General features: G+C 37.7%; 2 protein-coding genes across 3 annotated transcripts; both read right to left on the minus strand.

The window, feature by feature from the left end:
• Positions 1–600: 600 nt before the first annotated feature.
• LOC147474860 (serine/threonine-protein kinase 12-like) lies at positions 601–23846 on the minus strand. 2 transcript variants are annotated; one of them, XM_086583105.1, is made up of 9 exons: positions 23599–23846; positions 23247–23327; positions 22997–23091; positions 22697–22817; positions 22539–22618; positions 2061–2245; positions 1892–1977; positions 1681–1799; positions 601–1501 (listed from the first exon to the last, which is right to left on the minus strand). In XM_086583105.1, the coding sequence occupies exons 1-6, from the start codon at positions 23701–23703 to the stop codon at positions 2155–2157; spliced, it is 573 nt and encodes a 190-aa protein (XP_086439231.1). In that variant the 5' UTR covers positions 23704–23846; the 3' UTR covers positions 601–1501; positions 1681–1799; positions 1892–1977; positions 2061–2154. The 2 variants fall into 2 exon arrangements, with proteins under 2 accessions (XP_086439231.1, XP_086439232.1); XM_086583106.1 differs by having other exon boundaries at positions 2045–2245.
• Positions 1378–2082, minus strand: LOC147474861 (serine/threonine-protein kinase VIK-like). The gene is made up of 4 exons (XM_086585209.1): positions 2061–2082; positions 1892–1977; positions 1681–1799; positions 1378–1501 (listed from the first exon to the last, which is right to left on the minus strand). Exons 1-4 carry the CDS (start codon positions 2080–2082, stop codon positions 1378–1380), a joined length of 351 nt encoding a protein of 116 aa, XP_086441335.1.
• Positions 23847–25054: the final 1208 nt, after the last annotated feature.

The raw sequence follows: 25054 nt of genomic DNA on the forward strand, positions 1-25054 counted from the left end.
TAGCTTATAGCAAGGAGCTAAGATGGCCTGAAAAAATTACCACTCGATGAATTTGTACTGAAACCAGACGAGCAATCACACACAGGTAGAGAAAGGTCAGCACTACAGAGGTTCCATCCTACATTCCTACCCCTTCAGTTTCGTACACGACCATCTTTTCTTTCTTTTATCTTCTTCATGCGAAGCACACCTAACAAGTCACACCTACTGAGCTTTTATTGACTTAAATGGTTATTTTGTGTAATATAAGTGTTGACACTGACACATCCCGATCCTCAACGTCACTCTCAATTGTTTGATAAATCCATTTTGTACCAATTGAGTGGAAAACGATAACTAAGGAACTACCCTGTGAGATGCACCATAATGTGTTATTGGTTAGAATTTTTAGAGTTCTTGAAGAGACCATGTCAGCCTAGTTCTGTACTTGCGTTCGGTCAAGGTCCAAGGTGTACTCGTTTTTCTCTGTGTCAAGGTCCAAGGTGTACTCGTTTTTCTCTGTGCTACTACTGTTGAATTTGTAACTCCACATCAAGAATCTAAGCCTTGTCAGTTGTATCGTGAATTCAGCATATACAAAAAAATCCTGAAGCCTTGCGTATGCCTTGCAGATTTTCTGAAGTGAGAGGTTCTTCCTTGTTGATGCATCAAGCTTTGTTAACTATTGATCTTCTTATTTCATTCTTGGCAAGCTAAGGTCGGTAAAATCCCAAACATACTAAACAAGGATTATAAATGAGACATCAGTCAAAAATAGACACATGCCCAAGCCCATCTTTTTTTTTCAAAAGCGTGCGACTTTAATCCCAAGCTAGCTAAAGTGATCACTGTTTGCAATTGTTACCAACTCACTCAAACAGTCCGATCAATGTTTACAAGGGTTTGCAGATGTGGAGGGTAGTGACCAGTCCACCATAACTTACCTGACAAAAAACCTACTCCAGCTAAACGATGAGCTGACATATACAAAATCTAGAGATCTGAAAAAATTGAATCGACTCAAACTTGGCAAAAGTTTGGTAATGAAATCATGGTAACCTATAATTACACCGTTTATTTTCAATGCTTCTGCAGATCTTAGTATGGCTCTTACCTTGGAATGTAGATCACCATCAGCATAGGTTCTGTGTACTCCTTTTTCATTTAACTGAATTGGTAATATAAGACTAACTTGGCTGTCAAACAAAAGAAAGAAACATGATATCTAAATATTCATCACAAAACTTTTAGCAATGATACATAACATTAGGGCTTTGGTGTTTAAGAAGACCATATACAAGAAAAAGATTACTATGTTTGTTTGCATATACTGGCATAGAGGCTCCCCTAAAAGTTATATGCATCTACATCCTTAAATTACAGTGTAAAATTAGAAGTTTAGAACAAAGTCCAACAACAAGCTTTGATATCCAAACTGTCTTGTAAGATCTCCAGCTCTGTTATAATTTCTTCAAATGACGGCCTAGACTCCGGATTCTTGTGGCAGCTTCGTCGTAGAAGTCTGAATGGAGAACAAGTCAGCATCATTAATTCCGGCAGACAATAATAAGCAAAAGCAACAGCTAACATTCTAATTATGTAAATTAGCTGCCACTAGTAGTTTAGTATCGGTAACATTTCAGAAAAACTCAGCCTGAAAACTTTGTAACTTTCTTCAAGGAATTGTCCACAACTACTTACATCTTGATTTCTTCTGGAAATATGAAAGAGGAGAGAGAGGGACGGGTATCTTCATAGGCTCGCCTGTCTGCTACCTCTTCTTCTGATTCTGCCATATTTGAAGGCCTCCCTTGGAACATCTGCCACAACAGGTAATCCATCCAAGAGATCAAACAAAAACACATATACCCAGTCAATAGCACAATAAACATAATCTCTAGAATTTCTTCACCTCATGTACGATCATAGCAAATGAAAAGACATCAACGCTCTTTCCATATGCTTCTCGGCGATAAACCTCAGGTGCCAAGTAGCGAACTGCAAGTTTAGAAGATGAGATACATTTCAGACATCAAATTTTTAAAAGCAATGTTGAAGTAGTTACATATAGAAGATCGCACATGAGCCTGTTCCACCCGTCATCTTGTAGGACATTTCTGCACAAGTTATAAAAGAATAACAAAATTGCAGTTCGTGTTAACATTAATGAAAACATCATATCGAATGTAGCGCCCGCTTGAACCTTGGCGTCAAATTCCGGTGTATGATTTCATGTGGCTTATGCTGGTGAAGATAATTCATCCCTCTGCAGCAATTTAAACGAAAAAACATATGATCATGGGACCAAATCAGTGAATGACTGCATCAGAATAACATAACATCAGATGCATAACAAATTGGCTGCACTATAGAACCTATGATGACATAATGAAGAATTAACACCACCTTCCGTCTTGTATTACTCAAAAAATATGTTAAAATGATAAGCATGTCTGTCCAAGGGGTGGTTATAATATAATCAGTAATAGTGTACCAAAGGCTCCAAGCAGTTCTATAACTCTGTAAGTACTCTATACATATACATTGATTGTCATCTTCTTTCAGGATTGAGCGGACATAACCATTTGCAACAAGGATCACCTCGCATGAACATGACCAACCGAACAAAATAATATCATGGTATCATGTTGCCATTATCTAATATTGTCTTTTTTGGAAGTAGTACACTTAACCAACTACGGTATAGTACACTTAATTATGCATTTCTTTTATTGTGAACCAATGGGGAATATGATTTATTGCCAGTTTTAGTGGTGCCGTTGGGAAGTCTAAAAATTCAACGGAAAAGAAAGTGTTTTAAAGACATTCCTACCATTTCAGGTCATTGTTAGCATTTGGGAGGATAATCATATTTTTCCTATGAAATTTGATATATTTTCTTCCCATTTTTGCAGACTAACTACTGTAAAGATTGAAATTCGACGCAGAGGTAGTTCTGTGATGTGATCTAAAGATTAGGTCTGTGAGAAGCTAGCAAAGTTGAACTTTTCACAACTGATTTGAGAGTTTTACCTTTGACTCAGTATCATATACAAGTGAACTTATAATATAGACATGAGCCATTGGCACAACGGTTTGTTGGAGTTATCCCTCACATGAGGAAGAAGGAGAAAAACAGTACTTTTCGTGTGAAAAGGTCTTAGCGTGTACAGCTGCATGCGCTCACCGTGACCAAGGTGCGCCCGCGCCCTTGTGTGAAAAAGAAGATAGTTTTTTTCAGCCCTCTCACAAAACATGTTTATTAGAGTTTTGAAATGGAAAAATAAAAGGGCGCGTGCGCACTCAGATTTGCCTTGCCAAGAGCGCTCCCGCGCTCATGCCTTAACATCTCAAGTTTCTGATTTTTCTATAGTAACGTGAAATTTCGCAGACGCGTCAAAATTTTAGATTGCTATAAAAACATAAGTTTGGTTTTGGAAAACCAAGTCTTGAATAGAAACCCAATTTTGAGAGCAATCAAAATTGAGAGAAAACCCTCGCAAAGAAAAAAGCTTGTAAGGAGAGAGGAGTGATCTAGTAAGTTAGAGAGACTTAAGAGGAGTGATTATAATCTTCATTCCCATACTTATAAAAGGATTAGTTCTTGTAAAGTAGACATTATTGGCCGAACCATGGTACATCTTTGTGTTGTGATATGTTTTACTTGTTTTATATTTCTATTGCCTGTTTGTGATAGTTATATCCATAGTTTAGGATTGTGGTTGTTGGTTGTAGTGAAAGATTAGATTTTAGATTGGAGTAGTAGATTGTCCAAGTGTAAGCTATCTTAGTGGGGATCAATTGGTATTGTTTCTCCAACAAGTGGCATCAGAGCCAAGTTATTAAGTCTAACAAGGTTGTTATGCAAATCTTGTCCATAAGGTGTTTGATAAAATTTATGAGAGAAGGTTTGAGTTGAAATAGCTTGTTGAGATATACCATTCTGTAAACACTCGCATGACTAGTCTGAATAGAGCTAATTACAATATTTGGAAAACCAAGATAGAAGACTTGCTCTATTATAAGGACTTGGCACAACCTATTGAGAATGGATGAGTAAAACCAGACTCAATAACGGCGGCTGAGTGGAACAAACTTGACAGAAAAATAATTGGGTACATTCGATAGTGAATTGATGACAGTGTCTTTCACCATGTATCCCAAGAGACTACCGCTTTTGGCTTGTAGAAGAAACTCGAAGACCTCTATGAGAAGAAGTCGGTCGAAAACAAGGTACTACTCATTAAGAAGTTTGCTAACACAAGGTACAAAGAAGGTTCCTCAATGTCTGAGCATCTTAATGAAGTACAGAATACCATCAATCAGTTGCATTTGATGAAGATTGATATGGGTGACGAAGTTGAGACTTTGTTACTATTAAACTTTCTACCTGACAGTTGGGAGACTTTAGTAGTTTCTCTTAACGGAGCCGCTAAAGATGGAATCATTTCTATGGAGATGGCTACTAGGGCATTGTTGAATGAGGAGACAAGAAGGGGTTCACGAAGCAGCTCCTCTCACTCAAAGATCCTTGTCACTTAGAAACGGGGAGATGTAAGAGCAGAAAACCATCTCATTCTAGAGGTAATGATAGAAGAAAATTTAGGAGCGTGAAGCGCACTCCTCCTAAAGACTTGTCGTCTGATCATTCGCGGTATCCATGGCCACTTCAAGTATGAATGCATAGAATTGAAGAGGGATGAGAAGACTAGTACTGTACATGAAGACAAGTTAGAGTTGAAAGAAAACATCACCGGTTGAGATTCTACCATCATAGCTTCAGAAAGTGAAGTAGGAATTGTGTCAGACTATGATGAGTTATGCTTGAGCACTTCATGCCAGGGTACAGAGTGGGTGGTAGATACAGGTGCTTCCTACCACGTCACACCCCAAAAGAGTTTCTTCACTAACTACAAATCTGGTGATTTTGGTGAGGTAAAAATGGGTAACAATGAAGTCTCAAAGATTATACGCATTGGTGATGTTCATGTAGAAGCCAATGTCGGCTACACCTTGACACTCAAGGATGTAAGACATGCCCCTGACATTCGGCTAAGCCTAATTTCCGCTGGGAAAGTTAAATGATGATGGCTTTCAAAACTCGTTTGGCAATGAGATATGGAAAATGAGCAGAGGTTCCATTGTAGTAGCCAAAGGAAAGAAAACTTGCTTGCTTTACAATACACATGCTAGTTTGTGTAAATTAGAGTTAAATGCGGCACAAGAAGAAGCTTCATCCGAACTATGACACAAGAGACTGTGTCATATGGGAGAAAAATGCATGAAAGTTTTTGCCAAGCAAAAGGCCTTGCTAAACATAAAAGGTACACTTTTAAATAGATGTACTCATTGTTTGGTTGGAAAACAACACATGGTGTTTTTCCAAAGATTCCACTCTCACAGAAAGGACAATGTCCTTGAGCCAGTACACACAGACTTATGTGGTCCTATGAAAGTGAAGTCCCACGGGGGAGCTTTGTACATCTTGACTTTCATTGATGATGCGTCAAGAAAGATATGGTCATATAGTTTGAAGAGGAAAGATGAAGTACTTGGCGTGTTCAAGACTTTCCATATCATGGTGGAAAGAGAGACATGGAAGCCTTTGTAATGTATTCGCTCAGATAATGGGGGTTAGTACATTGGGCCATTTGAAGGATATTGCAAGAGTCATGGGATTCGTCATGAGCAGACCATTCCCAAGACACCGCAACATAATGGTATAGCCGAGAGAATGAACCAGACTATTGTAGAGAGGATGAGATGCATGTTGTCTTACTCTAAGTTACTTAGAAGTTACTGGGTAGAAGCAATGTACATAGCCGTACATGTGATCAACCTATCACCTTCAAACCTCTGAATAGTGATTATCCAGAGAGAGTATGGTCATGCAAATATGTTGACTATGGATACCTTAGGGTATTTGGGTGCAAAACATTTGTTCATATTCCCAAGGATGAGAGATCCAAGCTTGATGACAAAGCCAAGTAGTGCATTTTTTCTAGGTTATGGGGATGAGAAGTTTGGCTACAAACTTTATGATCTGATCAACAAGAAGGTAATCCGAAGTCGAGATGTTGTATTCTTGGAAGAATAAATAATAGCAAACTTTGAGAATGGTGACAAGTAGAAGCTTTCATTGATGATCTTGTTGACTTAGAACCGAAAATTCCTACTATGGAACGTGTAGAAGGCATTGAGAATGCAGAGAATCATGAGTTTGAAGCTCATGATGATGATCCTATTGCTCATGATTGGATAGATACTATTGATATAGAATATGCAGATGAAGTACCTGAACCACCACCTGAGAAAGATGAAGTGCATCCTCTTGAGCCACAAGAAGATGGGGTAAGGAGGTCCGACAGAGAGAGACAAGCTTCAACTAGGTATCCACAACATATGTATGTTTTACTATCTAATGGTGGAAAACCTATGTACTATCAAGAGACTTTTGAAGGTACCGACAAGGAGAAGTGGTTGAAGGCTATGCATGATGAGATGGATTCTTTGCATAAGAATCACACTTATGACTTAGTTGAGAAACCGAAAGGAAGAAAAGTTCTCAAGAATAAGTGAATCTACAAAGTCAAGCATGAGGAGAATAATCCACACATAAGACACAAAACTCGCCTTGTTGTGAAGGGATTCAGTCAAAGGAAAGGTATTGAATTTGATAAAATTTTCTCTCCGGCCTGTAGTTAAGATGACTTCTGTCAGGGTGGTATTGAGTCTGACCGCAAGTATGAACCTAGAGGTTGAGCAACTAGATGTCAAGACAGTTTTTGTAACGCCCGTATTTTTAAATACGTATTTTTCTATTTATTAATTATTTATTTATTTATTTTCAAAATTAAATTGGATTGACTCGGGATACGTGGGCCCGGTTTTGGGCCGAAGTCAGTTTGGGCTTGGGTTTTTAGGACCCAAGTATATAAACACATTTTTCTAGAAAATAGGGTTCGAGAATAATAGAATATTAAAAAATGGAGGCGAGATGAAAGCCGGATTTCGAGGGGTGGATACGGCTCTGGACTCGGAGAAATTCGTTGAGTCGCTCATACAGCGAGTAGCTATTTTGCTATTTCACCGGATTTATAATTTTTCGGCTATACAAACGGTGACTTTTTACCGCTAAGGTTTACGTTGATTTTGTGTAGTTATTTCTCTATAATGTCCAAGTGTTAAATGGGCTAAGGTTAGCATAGTGTTGGTTTTTATATTATGGATTCGAACCGTCAAAGCTTTGAAGAGCAAAGCTTCGAGGAGCGCAATGGCAGCTCCTCCGTCCGCTTATGTCTCGTTAAACCGTGATGGGGATGGGTTGGTTGAAATCGGTGGTTAGAATGTTAGGATGGATATTGGTGTGGTCAGAAAGCTCGCACTGCTCATCAATGGCGTCCGGTTATGATATTAGTTGAACCGCTATATCTGGGATGGGTGGTTTAATTGTTGTGGTGTATTGGTTGTGTGTGTGGGGTGAGTTGAGGGGCTTGACAAACATGAATGGAGCTTCGAATCCGCCCAATGGCGCATCGCCATTCTTGTGTTTCAAGGATTTGTTTTGCGCGCTTTTTGTAATTCGAACCGCTTTGGATGGATTTTGTTGGTTGTGTGATTATGGTTTGATGAATGGTGGTAGTGGGTCAGCCGATAGGGCTGCTTGGAAGCTTGGGGAAGCCATTAATGGCGGCCACGATTTTAGATCTAGATTGAGGAGAAATCGGGATGGAATGAATTAGAGTTATGGTCTTTGTTAATGTTGTTTGTTTTCTTATGGGGATCAAAACTGACTTGTTGAAATGGGAGTGGGTGGTTGGCGGTTTTGGTGGTGGAGTTGCTGGAGGAAGAAGATGACACTGTTCATCTTAGTTGGGCCTTTTTGTTGGGCCTTTGTTAGTTTAGTTCTATGGGCCAAAACTAAGTTTCTAATATTTTTGTTTGGGCCCGATTTCATTAAGTTATTTGGGCCAAAAGCTAACTAGTTCTTTTGGGCCGGTTTGGATCCAATTAAGTTTTGGGACCAGTTCTAATATTAGTCTATGGGCCCGTTATATTTGTATTTTTGGACCCAACCACTTAACCGCTTCGGGCCCGCTTCTAATATTGCTTGGGAGGTCAGTCCATAGGATTTAAAATAGATCTAATTGGGTCTTTCAATTTGCTTAGACTTTTTCGGGTTTTAAGGTTTGGGCTTGGCTAGTTGGGTCCGAACCATTACCTTGGTCATGAGCCCATGAGCCATGCACCTTTGACCTTAGCCATGAACCATGGCTATGACTCTGGACCTGTCGAACACGGAAACGACAGTTTGACTTTGACCATGAAATGTTGACTTTTCCAGTTTTTCACATATTTGATTATATATAAATATTGTCGATATTGTATAACTTGGTTGGTCATTATCTAATTTAGATTTGACGTGAGTAGTGTGTAAAGCATATATATATTGGGCTTTGATTGTGGACTTTTGACTGTTTATTTGTGCTACGTTTTATGTGTATATTATATGGACACATATAGTAATAAAATGCTGTGGAAGCTTGTATAATTTGGTGGTCATTATCTAAGAAAGATTTGACCTTGATGTTGTGTATTTTTGACACGTGACGATATTGAGATGTTAGGAGACATTATATTCCTAATACGCTATAAAAATGTATGTGATACGTTGAAGCATTATGACATGATATCATATGTTGGGATATATATATTAATGCAATATCTTGGAGAAATGTATATACACTCCATTATTTTATATGTGAGATGCTAATAGAGTATTTGTGAATATTTGCCCACGGGAGTGTGGTGTAGTGCAATAATATATTGGCACGTGAAAGAATGAAAATGGTTATGAGATATATTCGAGACATTTCTAAATATTGTGGCTTAGTGCAATAATGTATTTGACATGCACGTGATATAGTGAAACGTTTATGAGTCATAAATGTATGACACCTGAATAAATTACGAATCGAAAATCCTAGAACCCCACTACCACAACTCATGTGATCCGCCTGTGTGGGATTTGATATATAAGATGTTGTATATATATGAGATGTTGATTGACCCATGTGTTGGGCAAATCGTAAATTTATAGTGGCTTGATATATAAGATGTTGATATATAAGATGTTGTATATATATGAGATGTTGATTGACCCATGTGTTGGGCAATCGTAGCCGAATAGTGGCTTGTTATATAAGATGTTGATATATAAGATGTTGTATATATATGAGATGTTGATTGACCCATGTGTTGGGCAATCGTAGCCGAATAGTGGCTTGATTATTCCGTTCGCAAAATAGAACGATGATGCGCGATATTTTATGCCGAATAGGGGCATTACTTATATAATTGCTTCCGTGGTGAGGATTTACAGTGTCGCGCATCCCGCCAGGTGGTTACGCATGAGTGGTTCATTATATAAGGGGAGGCATGTGGATGTACATGTTCGGCGTTGGGTAGCGATTGTGGTAGCCAGGGAAACTAGGTAAGACATAGACACGACGTGATTTTAGGGACACACAAAGAAAGCCTGAAATAATCTAATTATGGTAATATGTTTGGTTGGTTATCTGTTTAGTTAGAACCTAAGGCGCCTCGATGGAGGAACTACATGCCTTATTTATGATGCGTATAGTTGTTGTGTGGTTAGTGTGAAGTTAAGGCGCCTCAGTGGAGGAACTACCTGCCTTAATTGTTGTGTTTAAGGATGTGATATTAGTCGTTGAAAGTTAAGGCGCCTCGGTGGAGGAACTAACTGCCATATGATTTGTGTATATATATGTATAATTATATGTTGTATTTTAGGGCTACTCACACCAGCATTTTTATAATGCTGACCCGATTTGCATGTTTGCTTATCGGGTGTGTTCATTCAATGAACATAGTTGATAAGTTTTGACAGTTTAGTGTTGAAGAAGGTTGGTCACTTGTGGTTTTTCATGTTAGCATCGCATTTCGTGGATGTATTTTGTTTTCCCTTAAGGTGATATAGATTTTCGGTCTAGACAATGTATTCGATTTCATTTGTAATTTTAAATAAGGAGTTATTGAAAAGAGATTTGTAACCTAATCTTATTTGTGAATCTTTGTTATGAAGAAGACTTTTGTTTAAGTTAAAATTTTTTATTGGTTTTATTATCCGCGATATTTAAACCGTTTAGGGGTTTTGGAAGTGGAAGTCGTCCACACCCTGAGATCAAGAGTCGGGGGACAAATAATGTTTTTTCCGAATTCTGTCGAAATTCGGGGTGTGACAGTTTCAAAATAATGTTTTTTATCCACAAGTTTCGAAGAGTTTATGGGTATCAGAGAAGTTTGGTATAATTTTCTCTGATACCAAACTGTCACACCCCGAATTTCGACAGAATTCGGAAAAACATTATTTGTCCCCGACTCTTCGATTTCCAAGGTGTGACGCACTCTCCACTTCCAAAAACCCATAAACAGTTTAAATATGCGGATAATGAAAAACCAATAAAATTTTTAACTTAAACAAAAGTCTTCTTCATTACAAAGATTCACAAATAAGATTAGGTTACAACTCTCCTTTCAATAACTCTTTAATAAAATCTACAAATGAAAATACAAAAACATTGTCTAGACTGAAATTCTATATCACCTCAAGGGAAAACAAAACAAATCCTGAGATGTAACGCTAACGCAAACCACAAGCAACAACCACTCTTCTTCAACACTAAACTCACCAAAACTTATCAACTATGTTCATTGAATGAACACACTCGATAAGCAAACATGAAATCGGGCCAAAGATTATAAAAATGCTGGTGTGTGTAGCTCTAAAATACAACATATATACTATACAAATATATACATAATCCATACCTGAGCAAAGAACCACTCTTCTTCAACACTAAACCTGTCAAAACTTATCAACTATGTTCATTGAATGAACACACTCGATAAGCAAACATGCAAATCGGGTGACATTATAAAAATGCCGTGTGTGTAGCTCTAAAATACAACATATACTTATACAAATATATACATAATCCATAATGCGCTTAGTTCCTCCACCGAGGCCTTTAACTTTCAACGACTAATATAACATACTTAAGTACAATAATCTAGGCAGGTAGTTCTTCCACTGAGCGCTTTAACTTCCAACAACTAATACAACATACCATACGCATAATAAAAAGGCATTTAGTTCCTCCACGAGGCTCCTTAGGTTCTAACTAAACTACTAACCAGCCAAACATATACAATCATCTATCTAGAGATATATTATTTACCAACATATTACCATAAGTATATTAGTTTAGACTTTCTTTGTGTGTCCCTAAAATCACGTCAGATCTATGTCTTACCTAGTTTCCCGGCTACCACAATCGCTACCCAACGCCAAATATGTACATCCACATACCTCCCTTATATAATGTACCACTCATTGCGTAACCACCCCGAAATGGGATGCCGCGCACAAGGTAAATCCTCACCACGGGAAGCCATTATATAAGTAATGCCACTATTCGGTATAAAATATTGCGATCTCGCTCTATTTTTGCGAACGAAAATAATCAAAGCCACTATTAAAACTACGATTGCCCAACACATGGGTCAATCAACATCTCATATATATACAACATCTTATATATCAACATCTTATATATCAAGCCACTATTCGGCTATGATTGCCCAACACAAGGGTCAATCAACATCTCATATATATACAACATCTTATATATCAACATCTTATATATCAAGCCACTATTCGCTTCACGATTACTTGCAACACATGGGTCAATCAACATCTCATATATATACAACATCTTATATATCAACATCTTATATATCAAGCCACTATTCGGCTACGATTGCCCAACACATGGGTCAATCAACATCTCATATATATACAACATCTTATATATCAACATCTTATATATTAAATATCCACACAGGCAGATCACATGAGTTGTGGTAGTCGGGTCTAGGATTTTCGCTTCGTAATTTATTCAGTGTCATCCATCTATGACTCATAATAATTACACTATATCACGTCTTGAAGTCAATTACCTTATTGCACTAAGCCACACTATTTAGAAATATCTCAATTATATCTCGTAACCACTTTTATTATTTCACGTGCCAATATATTATTGCACTACGCCACAAACTCGTGGGAAAATATCCACACATATTATACTACCTCATAGTAGCATCTCACATATAAAATAATAAAGCTTTTATACATCTATGTCTCCAAAACTATTGCATTCAATATATATATATATATCTTACACACTACTCACGTCAAATCATAATTAGATAATGACAAACAACGTTATATAATGTTCGACAATATTTTATTACTATATTAGTCCATATAATCAAATATGTGAAAAACTGGAAAACAGTCAACATTCCACAGTCAACGGTCAAAGTCAACGGTCAAAGTCAACATGTCATGGTCAAAGTCAAACTGTCCTTGTCAAAGTCAAACTGTCGTTTCCGTGTTTGACAGGTTCAGGGTCATAGCCATGGTTCATGGCTAAGGTTAAAGGTGCATGGCTCATGGGCTCATGACCCGAGGTAATGGCTCGGACCCAATCGCTGCCAAGCCCAAACCTTAAACCGAAAAGTTTAAACATTGGAAAACCCAAACAGATCTATTTTAAGTCCAATGGATTTGTCCCAAAGAATATTAGAAACGGGCCCAAAAACGTATATTGAACTGGCCCAAAAAATACAAAAGGGTTCGGCCCAAAATTAAAATGAAACCGGTCCATAGGCTAAGCCAAATTGGTCCAAAACTTAATATAAACCGAGCCCAACCAAACATTTAAATTTCGGCCCACACAAAACCAAAAGGGTTAAGCCCAAAGCCCAAAGCCCAAACCGAAATTGTTACTGTTCATCTTCCTCAAGTTTCTCTCCTCCACCACCAGCCACCAAAAACCGCCGGCCACCCACTCCCATTTCAACAAGTCAGTTTTGATCCCCATAAGAAAACAAACAACATTAACAAAGACCATAACTCTAATTCATTCCATCCCGATTTCTCCTCAATCTAGATCTAAAAATCGCGGACCGCCATTAATGGCTTCCCCAAGCTTCCAACAGCCCTATCGGCGACCCACTACCACCATTCATCAAACCATAATCACACAACCAATAAAATCCATCCAAAACGTTCAATTACAAAAACGCACCAAAACAAATCCTTCAGAAACACGAGAAATGGCGAACGCGCCATTGGCGCTTCGTCAAAGGCTCCCAAATGCCCAACCACCGTGCTCCCTCAAACCCCCACTCATCCATTCTCACACCACATCACCACAAAACACAACAACCAATTTAAACCAAAAACAAAACCAAACACCGCCCATTAACGCCTCCAAGCTCCACCAGCCCCCACTCGACCCTCCCTCATCACCCACCACCAAACACCAACAACAAATCTGAAGAAAGTTCAACAAGTCAAAACACACGATTTCGATATTGTTTTGGGCGACGCCATTGATGCTTTCGACAGGTTTACCCAATTTTAACACACGGTTTAAACGGTTTAATGACAAAATCCAAAATATAACAAAGTTTAATAATACAAATGTCATGAAGTCCAACACAACAAAAGATAATGAAACGATTAATAGGGTGAAACCTTAGTCGGTATATTCCGATTACATCGGAAAACCCGTGAAATAGCAAAATAGCTACTCACCAGTATGAATGACTCCAACGAATTTCTCCGAGTCCGGTCGTCAGCGCTCCACCCTCCGAAAATCCAAATTTCATCTCTCGCCTCCATTTTTAATATTCTATTATTCTCTGAACCCTATTTTCTAGAAAAATGTGTTTATATACTTGGGTCCGAAACCCAAGCCCAACGCAGACTCGGGCCCAAAACCAGGCCCACGTATCCCGAGTCCAATCCGACGAATTTTGAAAATAAATAAATAAATAATTAATAAATATAAAAATACGTATTTAAAAATACAGGTGTTACAGCTATACACATCTCAAAAAGAATCTCGTCCCGAGATTCGGAAGTAAAGCTATACGAACAAAACGTTGGTTATTAACTTAGAACCTATACAAGAATGCACGTTGATTAAACTTAAGCAAGATAACATTAGTATTAATTATTTTAATAATTCCAGAATATATATCCTCATGCCATTACAAAACCTATTATAGTTTAACTGCCTATATTAAAACAAATTATTATCATACTTATAATGCTAGATAAACATATCATATCTTTTTTAGCATGTATTTTCTTGACACGTAGCAAACTCTACGAAAATTAATAATCTACTTAACTAATAAATGATATGGGGAAGGTTCATCCCGGTATAAAACATTATGGAGTCTTTCATTATCATGCATAAAAGAAAATTAGTGTCCCGATACACTTAAAACAAAATGTCACTCATGTCATTGATACTACAATAAACTTTATATTACTTTAGTCATGCTCTCAGAAATATTAAATTTAAAACACCCTTGAATCCTAATTCATGCTTGCAAAACCGGATCAAATATAGCATTATCAAAAAATAATTTTTCATATTCATGTATAAAAATCATATAGATCAAAACCAAACAAGTAAGAATAAATACTTGAATATGCAAAATCATGTGAAACTAATTTAACGATATTAATCAATCATATACGCATACGGTAATAGTTCACCTATATACAATAATATAAAAACGTGTATACGCAAGTATACACATCTCAAAAAGAACACATGTGTATACGCAAGTATACACGTCTCAAAAAGAATACACATATATTTTATTTATTATTCTTTCTATTTATAATTAATCACATATAACAAATTAATCTCTTATACTTCAAAATACTATTCATCCATTAAAGTGTACGAGTGAGGCGAGATAGTTCCTCACTCAGTACATCACAAAACCACCAGATAATACAGCTCATTCAATATATATTAAAATATCTTATTGTTTCTTGAACAATCACATAACACCCAAATACAAAGTTCACAGACAGGTCGTCATACTTAATCCATACTTCACGTGAAAATGATCACCAACAATAAAACCACACTATAGCAGCACACATCATTTTGATCAAATCCATCAATAATTAACATATTATATATATAACCACTCCTCATATGATAAGGAAAATAAAAACCATTCCATATTCACTCCACAAGTAATTAATATAAATATACACATTACATGTACAAACAAATCAAGAAAAATATTGACTCTCTTTATTTCTATATCTCTTTCATTTTCTTTGTAAAGATAAAACAACTAGCTGAAATAGTTTTTGAAAACAAAACTTCTTAAACACTACCACTCTCGATACAGCGGAAATAGTCTTTGTCCCCGACTCTTCGATCTCCGAGGTGTGACGCACTCTCCACTTCCAAAAACCCCTAAACAGTTTAAATATGCGGATAATAAAAACCAATAAAAAATTTTAACTTAAACAAAAGTCTTCTTCATAACAAAGATTCACAAATAAGATTAGGTTACAAATCTCTTTTCAATAACTCCTTATTTAAAATTACAAATGAAAGTACGAATACATTGTCTAGACTGAAAATCTATATCACCTTAAGGGAAAACAAAATACATCCTGAAATGCGATGCTAACGCAAACCACAAGCAGCAGCCAACCTTCTTCAACACTAAACCTGTCAAAACTTATCAACTATGTTCATTGAATGAACACACCCGATAAGCAAACATGCAAATCGGGTCAGCATTATAAAAATGCTGGTGTGAGTAGCCCTAAAATACAACATATAATTATACATATATATACACAAATCATATGGCAGTTAGTTCCTCCACCGAGGCGCCTTAACTTTCAACGACTAATATCACATCCTTAAACACAACAATTAAGGCAGGTAGTTCCTCCACTGAGGCGCCTTAACTTCACACTAACCACACAACAACTATACGCATCATAAATAAGGCATGTAGTTCCTCCATCGAGGCGCCTTAGGTTCTAACTAAACAGATAACCAACCAAACATATTACCATAATTAGATTATTTCAGGCTTTCTTTGTGTGTCCCTAAAATCACGTCGTGTCTATGTCTTACCTAGTTTCCACAGCTACCACAATCGCTACCCAACGAACATGTACATCCACATGCCTCCCCTTATATAATGAACCACTCCGTCTAACCACCACGGCGGGATGCCGCGACACCGTAAATCCTCACACGGAAGCAATTATATAAGTAATGCCCCTATTCGCATAAAATATCGCGCGATCATCGTTCTATTTTTGCCGACGGAATAATCAAGCCACTATTCGCTACACGATTGCCCAACACATGGGTCAATCAACATCTCATATATATACAACATCTTATATATCAACATCTTATATAACAAGCCACTATTAAATCACGATTGCCCAACACATGGGTCAATCAACATCTCATATATATACAACATCTTATATATCAACATCTTATATATCAAGCCACTATTAAATTTCGATTGCCCAACACATGAGTCAATCAACATCTCATATATATACAACATCTTATATATCAAATCGCCCACACAGGCAGATCACATGAGTTGTGGTAGTCGGTTCTAGGATTTTCGTTCGTAATTTATTCAGTGTCATACATTTATGACTCATAAACGCGTTCACTATATCACGTGCATGTCAAATACATTATTGCACTAAGCCACAATATTTAGAAATGTCTCGAATATATCTCATAACCATTTTCATTCTTTCACGTGTCAATATATTATTGCACTACACCACACTCCGTGGGCAAATATTCACAAATACTCTATTAGCATCTCACATATAAAATAATGGAGTGTATATACATTTCTCCAAGATATTGCATTAATATATATATCCCAACATATGATATCATGTCATAATGCTTCAACGTATCACATACATTTTATAAGCGTATTAGGAATATAATGTCTCCTAACATCTCAATATCGTCACGCGTCAAAAATACACAACATCAAGGTCAAATCTTTCTTAGATAATGACCACCAAATTATACAAGCTTCCACAAAGATTTTATTACTATATGTGTCCATATAATATACACATAAAACGTAGCACAAATAAACAGTCAAAAGTCCACAATCAAAGCCCAATATATATATGCTTTACACACTACTCACGTCAAATCTAAATTAGATAATGACCAACCAAGTTATACAATATCGACAATATTTATATATAATCAAATATGTGAAAAACTGGAAAAGTCAACATTTCATGGTCAAAGTCAAACTGTCCTGGTCAAAGTCAAACTGTCGTTTCCGTGTTCGACAGGTCCAGAGTCATAGCCATGGTTCATGGCTAAGGTCAAAGGTGCATGGCTCATGGGCTCATGACCAAGGTAATGGTTCGGACCCAACTAGCCAAGCCCAAACCTTAGAACCCGAAAGTCTAAACAGTGAAAGACCCAATTAGATCTATTTTAAATCCTATGGACTGACCCCAAGCAATATTAGAAACGGGCCCAGAAACAGTTAAGTGGTTCGGTCCAAAAATACAAATATAACGGGCCCATAGACTAATATTAGAACTGGTCCCAAAACTTAATTGGATCCAAACCGGCCCAAAGGAACTAGTTAGCTTTTGGCCCAAATAACTTAATGAAATCGGGCCCAAACAAAAATATTAGAAACTTAGTTTTGGCCCATAGAACTAAACTAACAAAGGCCCAACAAAAAGGCCCAACTAAGATGAACAGTGTCATCTTCTTCCTCCAGCAACTCCACCACCAAAACCGCCGACCACCCACTCCCATTTCAACAAGTCAGTTTTGATCCCCATAAGAAAACAAACAACATTAACAAAGACCATAACTCTAATTCATTCCATCCCGATTTCTCCTCAATCTAGATCTAAAAATCGTGACCGCCATTAATGGCTTCCCCCCAAGCTTCCAACAGCCCCTATCGATAGCCCACTACCACCATTCATCAAACCATAATCACACAACCAACAAAATCCATCCAAAACAGTTCGAATTACAAAAAACGCACCAAAACAAATCCTTCAGAAACACAGTAATGGCAGTAACGCCATTGGCGGATTCGAAGCTCCATTCCATGCTTGTCAAGCCCCCCACTCAACAGCCCCCACACACAACCAATACACCACAACAATTAAACCACCCATCCGAAACTCAGATAGCGGTTCAACCAATATCATAACCGGCGACGCCATTGATGAAACAGTCACGAGCTTTACAGCACACCCAATATCCATCCTAACATTCTAACCACCGATTTCAACCAACCCATCCCCACCACGGTTTAACGTACATGAAAGAACGGACCGGAGGAGCTGCCATTGCCGCTCCTCGAAGCTTTGCTCTTCAAAGCTTTGACAGTTCGAATCCATAATATAAAAAAACCAACACTATGCTAACCTTAGCCCATTTAACACTTGGACATTATAGAGAAATAACTACACAAAATCAACGAAACCTTAGACGAAAAAAGTCTCGTTTGTATAGCCGAAAAATTATAAATCCGGTGAAATAGCAAAAATAGCTACTCACCTGTATGAACAGCTCCAACGAATTTCTCCGAGTCCGAGCCGTCGCGCTCCACCCTCCAGAAATCCAGCTTTCATCTCTGCCTCCATTTTTAATATTCTATTATTCTCTGAACCCTATTTTCTAGAAAAATGTGTTTATATACTTGGGTCCGAAACCCAAGCCCAACACAGACTCGGGCCCAAAACCAGGCCCACGTATCCCGAGTCCAATCCGACGAATTTTGAAAATAAATAAATAATTAATTAATAAATAGAAAAATATGTATTTAAAAATACGGGCGTTACAGTTTTTCTTTATGGAGACCTTAAAGAAGATGTCTACATGGACCAGCCAGAGGGGTTTGAGGTCAAAGGCAAGAAGCACCTGGTATGCAAGTTAAGAAAGAGTTTGTATGGGTTGAAGCAGGCACTGAGACAGTGGTACATAAAGTTTGATTCCTTTATGGTGAAGCATGACTACATTAAGTCTACTTCCGATCATTATGTGTTTGTTCAGAAATTTCTAGATGGGGATTTCATAGTGCTCTTGTTGTATATGGATAATATGTTGATAGTTGGCCAGAACATCAACAAGATATCTAAGTTGAAGAAAGACTTGAGTCAGTCCTTTGAGATGAAGGATTTGGGTCAAGTAAAGTAGATACTTGGGATACGGATCACATTGAGAAGGTGTTGAAGAGGTTCAACATGGATCAAGCGAAGCCAGTCAGTTGTCCGCTTGGTGGCCAGTTCTGCATGACCAAAGATATGTGTCCAAAAGGTGAGTATGAGAAGAGTCAAATGGAAAAGATTTCTTATGCATCTGCAGTGGGCAGCTTGATGTATACAATGGTGTGTATAAGACCGGATATTGCTTTTGCCGTTGGTGTTGTAATCCGTTTTCTGTCAAATCTGGGTAAGGAGCATTGGGAAGGTGTTAAGTGGATATTGAGATATCTCAAGGGCACTTCTAAAGCGTGTTTGTGTTATGGTTGAAGTAAGACCTTGTTTGAAGGCTACACTGATGCAGACATGGCAGGTGATATTGACTCTATGAAGTCCACCTCCGGTTTTCTGTTTACTTTTGTAGGGGAAGCAGTTTCTTGGCAATCCAAGTTGCAAAAATGTGTTGCCCTCTCCACTACAGAAGCCGAGTATATTGCAGCCACAAAGTGTTGCAAATAGATGCTATTGATGAAAATGTTATTTGTTAAACTAGGGCTAAGGCAGAAACAGTTTATAGTTCTATGTGACAGTCAGAGCGCCATCCATTTGAACAAGAATCCGAGTTTTCATTCTAGATCCAAACACATACATGTGCATTATCATTGGATTAGAGAAGTTATCGAAGACAAATATTTGTGTATTGAGAAGATCCATACTGACAAGAATGGGTCAGATATGATGACCAAAGTCATACCGAAAGATAAGTTTGATGTTTGTTGTGCTACTGCCAGAATAGTAGCACACTCCTCCTGTTGATTTGAGAATGCATGGAGGTATCCCCCCTCACTGTTTGGGAGGGGGAGATTATTGAAGTTATCCCTCACATGAGAAAGAAAGAGAAAAACAAGATTGTTAGGTGTGAAAAAGGTTTGAGCCAAGACGCATTTCAGTTGATCGTGAAAAAAAGAAGATAGTTTTTTTTTACTCTCTCACGAAACATGTTTATTGGAGTTTTAGATGGAAAATAAGAAGGTCGCTACTCAAATTGGCCTTGCCAAGAGCTGCCCGCCGCATGCCCCAGACATCTCAAGTTTCTTATTTTTCTACAGTAACGCAAAATTTCAGATTACTATAAAAACATAAGTTAGGTTTTGGAAAACCAAGTCTTGAATAGAAACCCAATTTTGAGAACAATCAAAATTGAGAGAAAACTCTTGCAAAGAGAAGAGCTTGTAAGGAGAGAGGAGTGATCTAGTAAGTTGGAGAGACTTGAGAGGAGTGATTGTAATATTCTTTCCCATATTTATAAAATGATTAACTCTTGTGGAAGTAAGCATCATTGGCCGAACCACGGTACATCTTTGTGTTGTGGTATGTTTTATTTGCTTTATATTTCTATTGCCTGTTTGTGATATATAGTTATATTCATAGTTTAGGATTGTGGTTGTTGGTTGTAGTGAAAGATTAGATTTTAGATTGGAGTAGTAGATTGTCCAAGTGCAAACTATCTTAGTGGAGATCAATTGGTATCGTTTTCCCCAACACAGTTTGACAGCCCTCCTACCAAATGGGAGGATGCCGGTCTGGAAGTCACTAGCACCGCCTAGATGAGAATTTTAAATCCCTTAATTATGCCCTTAGTTAAAAGCCCTACGCAGTTGCAACAAAAGACATTGACCATGGTTTCTCTGGAGCCGGTTATGGCTCTATTGATGATACCTTTTTGGGTTGGTGGTGTTAGCCTTCCGACCTAGTAGTTGCTTATGTGGTTGCTTATAGGTATACTTAGGGCTGTCAATGGATCGATTTGGATTGGATTTTGGAAAATCCAACCCGATAAGAAAATTGGGAACCCAAAATCGAACCGAACCGATAATATTACGTTTAATCCGAAACCGAACCGATCGATAAGATATATTACAAATCGAACCCGAACCGACCAGAACCAAAAACTATAAAATCAATTAAATTTTAAATTAAATTAATTAATTTTAACCACACAATTGATAAATATATACAAAATTAATCATAAATATTACTAAAATGCTATCTTATCGGTTCGGGTTCATATCGGTTCGGTGGAGGGCAAACCCAAAACCAAACCAATATCTTATCGGTTCGGTTCGGTTTCGGGTCGGTAGAGGGCAAACTAAATTATCAAAACCCAAACCGTTTTTTATCGGTTTGGTTCGGATCGGTTATCGGGTTATCGAAACCCATTGACAGCCCTAGGTATACTAAAGCGAAAGCAACTCATTATACATATTGCTCTTGAGGCGATGGGACTGCTTAGGTGGCGCAACAAGTTATGTTTCATAATTAAACACCTATTTGCTTGGGTCGTAAGGAACAAACTCTATACACAAAATTAAAAGTGAGAGAGAGAGAAATGTTGTAAGATTCGCTATCACTAAATATATAAGAGATCACAACAACCAAGCACAATTGAAATGTGTTGTTGTAACTGTTGGGGTTAATACCAATAGCAATCGATTCCCCACTACACAGATAATTTGTATTTAAACACAATTCAACTCTAGACAACAATCTAAATATTCCCTACAACCAAATTAACATGCCTAACTCGCTAAACAACTATTAACAACAGATAATAATGTAAAGCAGTAAAAGCATACCACAACACAAAAATATACCGTGGTTCAGCCAATGATGCCTAATTTTATAAGAGCTAATATTTTTATAAAGTGGGAAGGAAGATTACAATCACTCCTTGCAATCTCTTAGCTTACTAGATCACTCTTATTTCTTTACAGGTTTGTCTTTCAGTAAATGTTATCTCTCAATCTTGATTACTTTCAAGATTGGGGTTTCTCTTACTTCTGTGTTGTCTCTCGTGTCTTCTGACTTGATTAGGTTTTGCCAAAAACCCCAACCTTTAACTCGCGGTCCACAAAAATATAATTCTCCGAAAAATAGGCATGAGCGCGGGTCGCGCCTTGGGCAAGCCTATTCAAAGCACCGGTCGCACTTAGGCTTCTGTATGCAAGCATAAATCCTTTTCTCCTCATGTGAGGGATAAGTCCAACATTAACTTATATATGATAACAAGCAAAACTCAAAATGCAAAGACCTTTGCAGAAGTACATATGAGGTGTTTCTATTAAAAATTTGTTAGATGAAAAAGAAGATGAACTTCAGGCTAGGAGAACAAAAACATCTGCCTACCTGGGTTGTGGATGTAATATATATTTATCATAGTTTGTCATTTTGCAAGATCATCAAGGTATGGTTTTGTTCATATTCGTTCAGCAAAGGATGTACTTATGTAATCTGGTTTATAAAAACACCTAATTATCTCTTGTGCATAATAGTATATACATTTTAAAATATGGAACGAAATACCTGTATAACATGATTTCCTTACCGTGCAATATCCAAAGCAAAAGCTACCGTTGTTGGAAGGTCCAATCTCCCTTTTCTCTTTAAGATATCATACAAACTACCCTATAGCATTTATCAGAAACAAAATGTCAGAGAATTCGGTTCTCCGAAGGCTAACATTTATTATTTTTAGGCACTCACGTTGGGCAGATACTCTGTGAGGAATACTGAACGACCAGAGTGGTTTAAAACACCGAGAAATTGCACTATATTAGGGTGGCGCAGCCTTTGCCACAGCGCAATTTCCTTCATAAAGGTACTCCTACATGTCAGAAAAACTTAACATATACATAAATGATCATTAAAAGAATTAAGTGGTGTGAAACTCATTTTGATTAACTGTGACAACTGTTCCAAAGGGAGTATATAAAGAGAAGATTTAATTAACTGCATCGAATTGATCATAGATAAGGTACGCCTGCAGTGAAAGAATTAACTCACTTCACCCTGTCATTTGATGCAATCGAAGAACGAATGGTTTTTGCAGCAACCTCTGTTCCCCGCCATTTCACTAGATAAACTTCACTATATGCACCCTGCCAAACATGATGATGAGTTTCAATTTCATATGCAAGTATCTTAAGAAAGCAAAATAAATGATGAAAATGCAGTCAATATATGCACTACGGGTAAGGTTTAAATTCAAAACTAAAAAATACTTCTTATACAAAATTCAAGGAGGGACCATTACCTCTTCAATAATAATTGCATCATCCATGTCTACCTCAGTGTGATGAATTTCGTAGCATGGCTTTATAGAGTCAAGCCCGACCTATACCCGGCAAAAGAGACATGAATTATTCAGCAAATTAAAGAACTCTAAAGATCTTTGCATCTATTCAGTTAAATGCAGAATCACAACTTTAGTGCACAGTAGGATTTGGTTTTGGGTTGGAAATCAAGAATTAGACTCAAACCACAACAAAAATACCTTTGTACAACCGTACAGGTAATTTCCACATTGATAATTCAACTCTTCTATTAAGTTCTAGCGACATTAAACTTCAGATAGATAATATCTAACACAGTTAAGAGTGAGTTACCGGTTCGGTTCCACCGTGCTCCTTCAGTATCTCACATATCTTCTCATTACAAAAGCTACGAGGATCTGAAAGTGGCTGTAAGCCCATAACTAGCAATAAGCTCATGCATTACGGAAATAATCCAGAAGAATGGAAATTCTATCTTTCCCATCTCCAGGGTAAATGATACTTCTTCTTTTGTTGATCAAAGATAGAAGAAAGATGATACTAAAGCATGATTACAACATGGTAGATGGTGATTAAACTTCCTTAATACGGTTTTAAACTTTTAAGCATCCTAAGAGCATCTCTAGGTGGTAGTAAATTCAGTCGCATCCTTCAAATTTGAAGGAATGCGTCGGAATTTGCCAAAATTCCATCTCTAGGTGGTAGCATTCGTGGTCGCATCACCTGTTCACATTCTTGTTCGCAAATTTGGCAATTTGGATGCGGATGCGGAGCGATATTGGTAATGTTGCGCGCCATTGCAAATGTCGCCCCAATTTTTTTTTTTTACTTTGACCAGCACCACGCGCCACTACTAATGTCGCGCGAGTTATTTTTTTTTTACATTTTCAATTTGGTGCAACAAATGGAAAATGTCGCGAGTTTTTTCAACTTGGGGCTTACATTGGTAATGTCGCCAAGGTAGTCCTATTCCAAATTTGAGTTGGTGAAATTTTGCGACCACCTAGAGTTGGTCGAAATTTGCGATCAGTTTCTTCATTCGCATTCTTCAAATATGAAGAGTATGCTACCACCACCTAGAGATGCTCTAACCCCCTAACAGAACTATATTTCTACTACGAATATATATGTTGTAATTTGTCCCGTCGTTTGTCACTTGAACTAGCTTAAGTTCATGGACCAGTGTGGTTTGAGTTTAACACGGATCAATTTATTCTCAATGCTTAATATTCTTATTGATTGTAAGGGAGTGATATTCTCCTTCAGGAATATTAAGCATGTGCTCAGCATGGTGGAAATACCGCACTGATCTCTGATACACCTCGCCAACCTATGTCACCAGCTTGCATCAACACGCTACGAGATTGCTCCATTACAGTTCGTATCATACAGACCAATCTACAGCGTGATTCATCTTATCTTCTAGAAGCAATCATGAAGGAATCTACACGTACGCAAATCACTGCCGCCAGCTACTGACCACTGCCGCAAGCTACTAAGCCAGGCTACTAATCCACATCATCACAACAGACCTATAAACACAGTTCTCACACGCCTCCACAATCTTGACCCTACATCTGTGTTGTCCTTTACACGTGTTGGGTGAGGATACACTTGGATCACCTATAAATACTCTCCATATGAACTACGCCAGACCTGATTCTTCTCTCCCCCCAGAATCTAGAGAAGATACATAGGCAGTTCGCTCCTCGACGAACTCGGTCTTTAACCATATTCTAATCCGTTCTCCAGCTTTCCCCTTTGTATGTAAAGGAAATACCAAAACGCT

This window comes from Coptis chinensis, chromosome 9 (genome assembly GCF_015680905.1).
Source record: "Coptis chinensis isolate HL-2020 chromosome 9, ASM1568090v1, whole genome shotgun sequence".
Taxonomy (NCBI): Eukaryota; Viridiplantae; Streptophyta; class Magnoliopsida; order Ranunculales; family Ranunculaceae; genus Coptis; species Coptis chinensis.

Excerpts from the sequence above, each read along its gene's own strand:
- LOC147474861 (XM_086585209.1), bottom strand. The coding sequence starts at position 2,082 with ATGACGGGTGGAACAGGCTCAT. Across the intron at positions 1,978-2,060 it reads GACGGGTGGAACAGGCTCAT|TTCGCTACTTGGCACCTGAG; the intron begins GTGCGATCTTCT and ends CTAAACTTGCAG. Across the intron at positions 1,502-1,680 it reads TTTCCAGAAGAAATCAAGAT|ACTTCTACGACGAAGCTGCC; the intron begins GTAAGTAGTTGT and ends TTCTCCATTCAG.
- LOC147474860 (XM_086583105.1), bottom strand. The coding sequence starts at position 23,703 with ATGAGCTTATTGCTAGTTATGGGCTTACAGCCACTTTCAGATCCTCGT. Across the intron at positions 22,619-22,696 it reads TCACAGAGTATCTGCCCAAC|GGTAGTTTGTATGATATCTT; the intron begins GTGAGTGCCTAA and ends TAAATGCTATAG. Across the intron at positions 2,246-22,538 it reads TTTGCTTTGGATATTGCACG|AGGGATGAATTATCTTCACC; the intron begins GTAAGGAAATCA and ends AAATTGCTGCAG.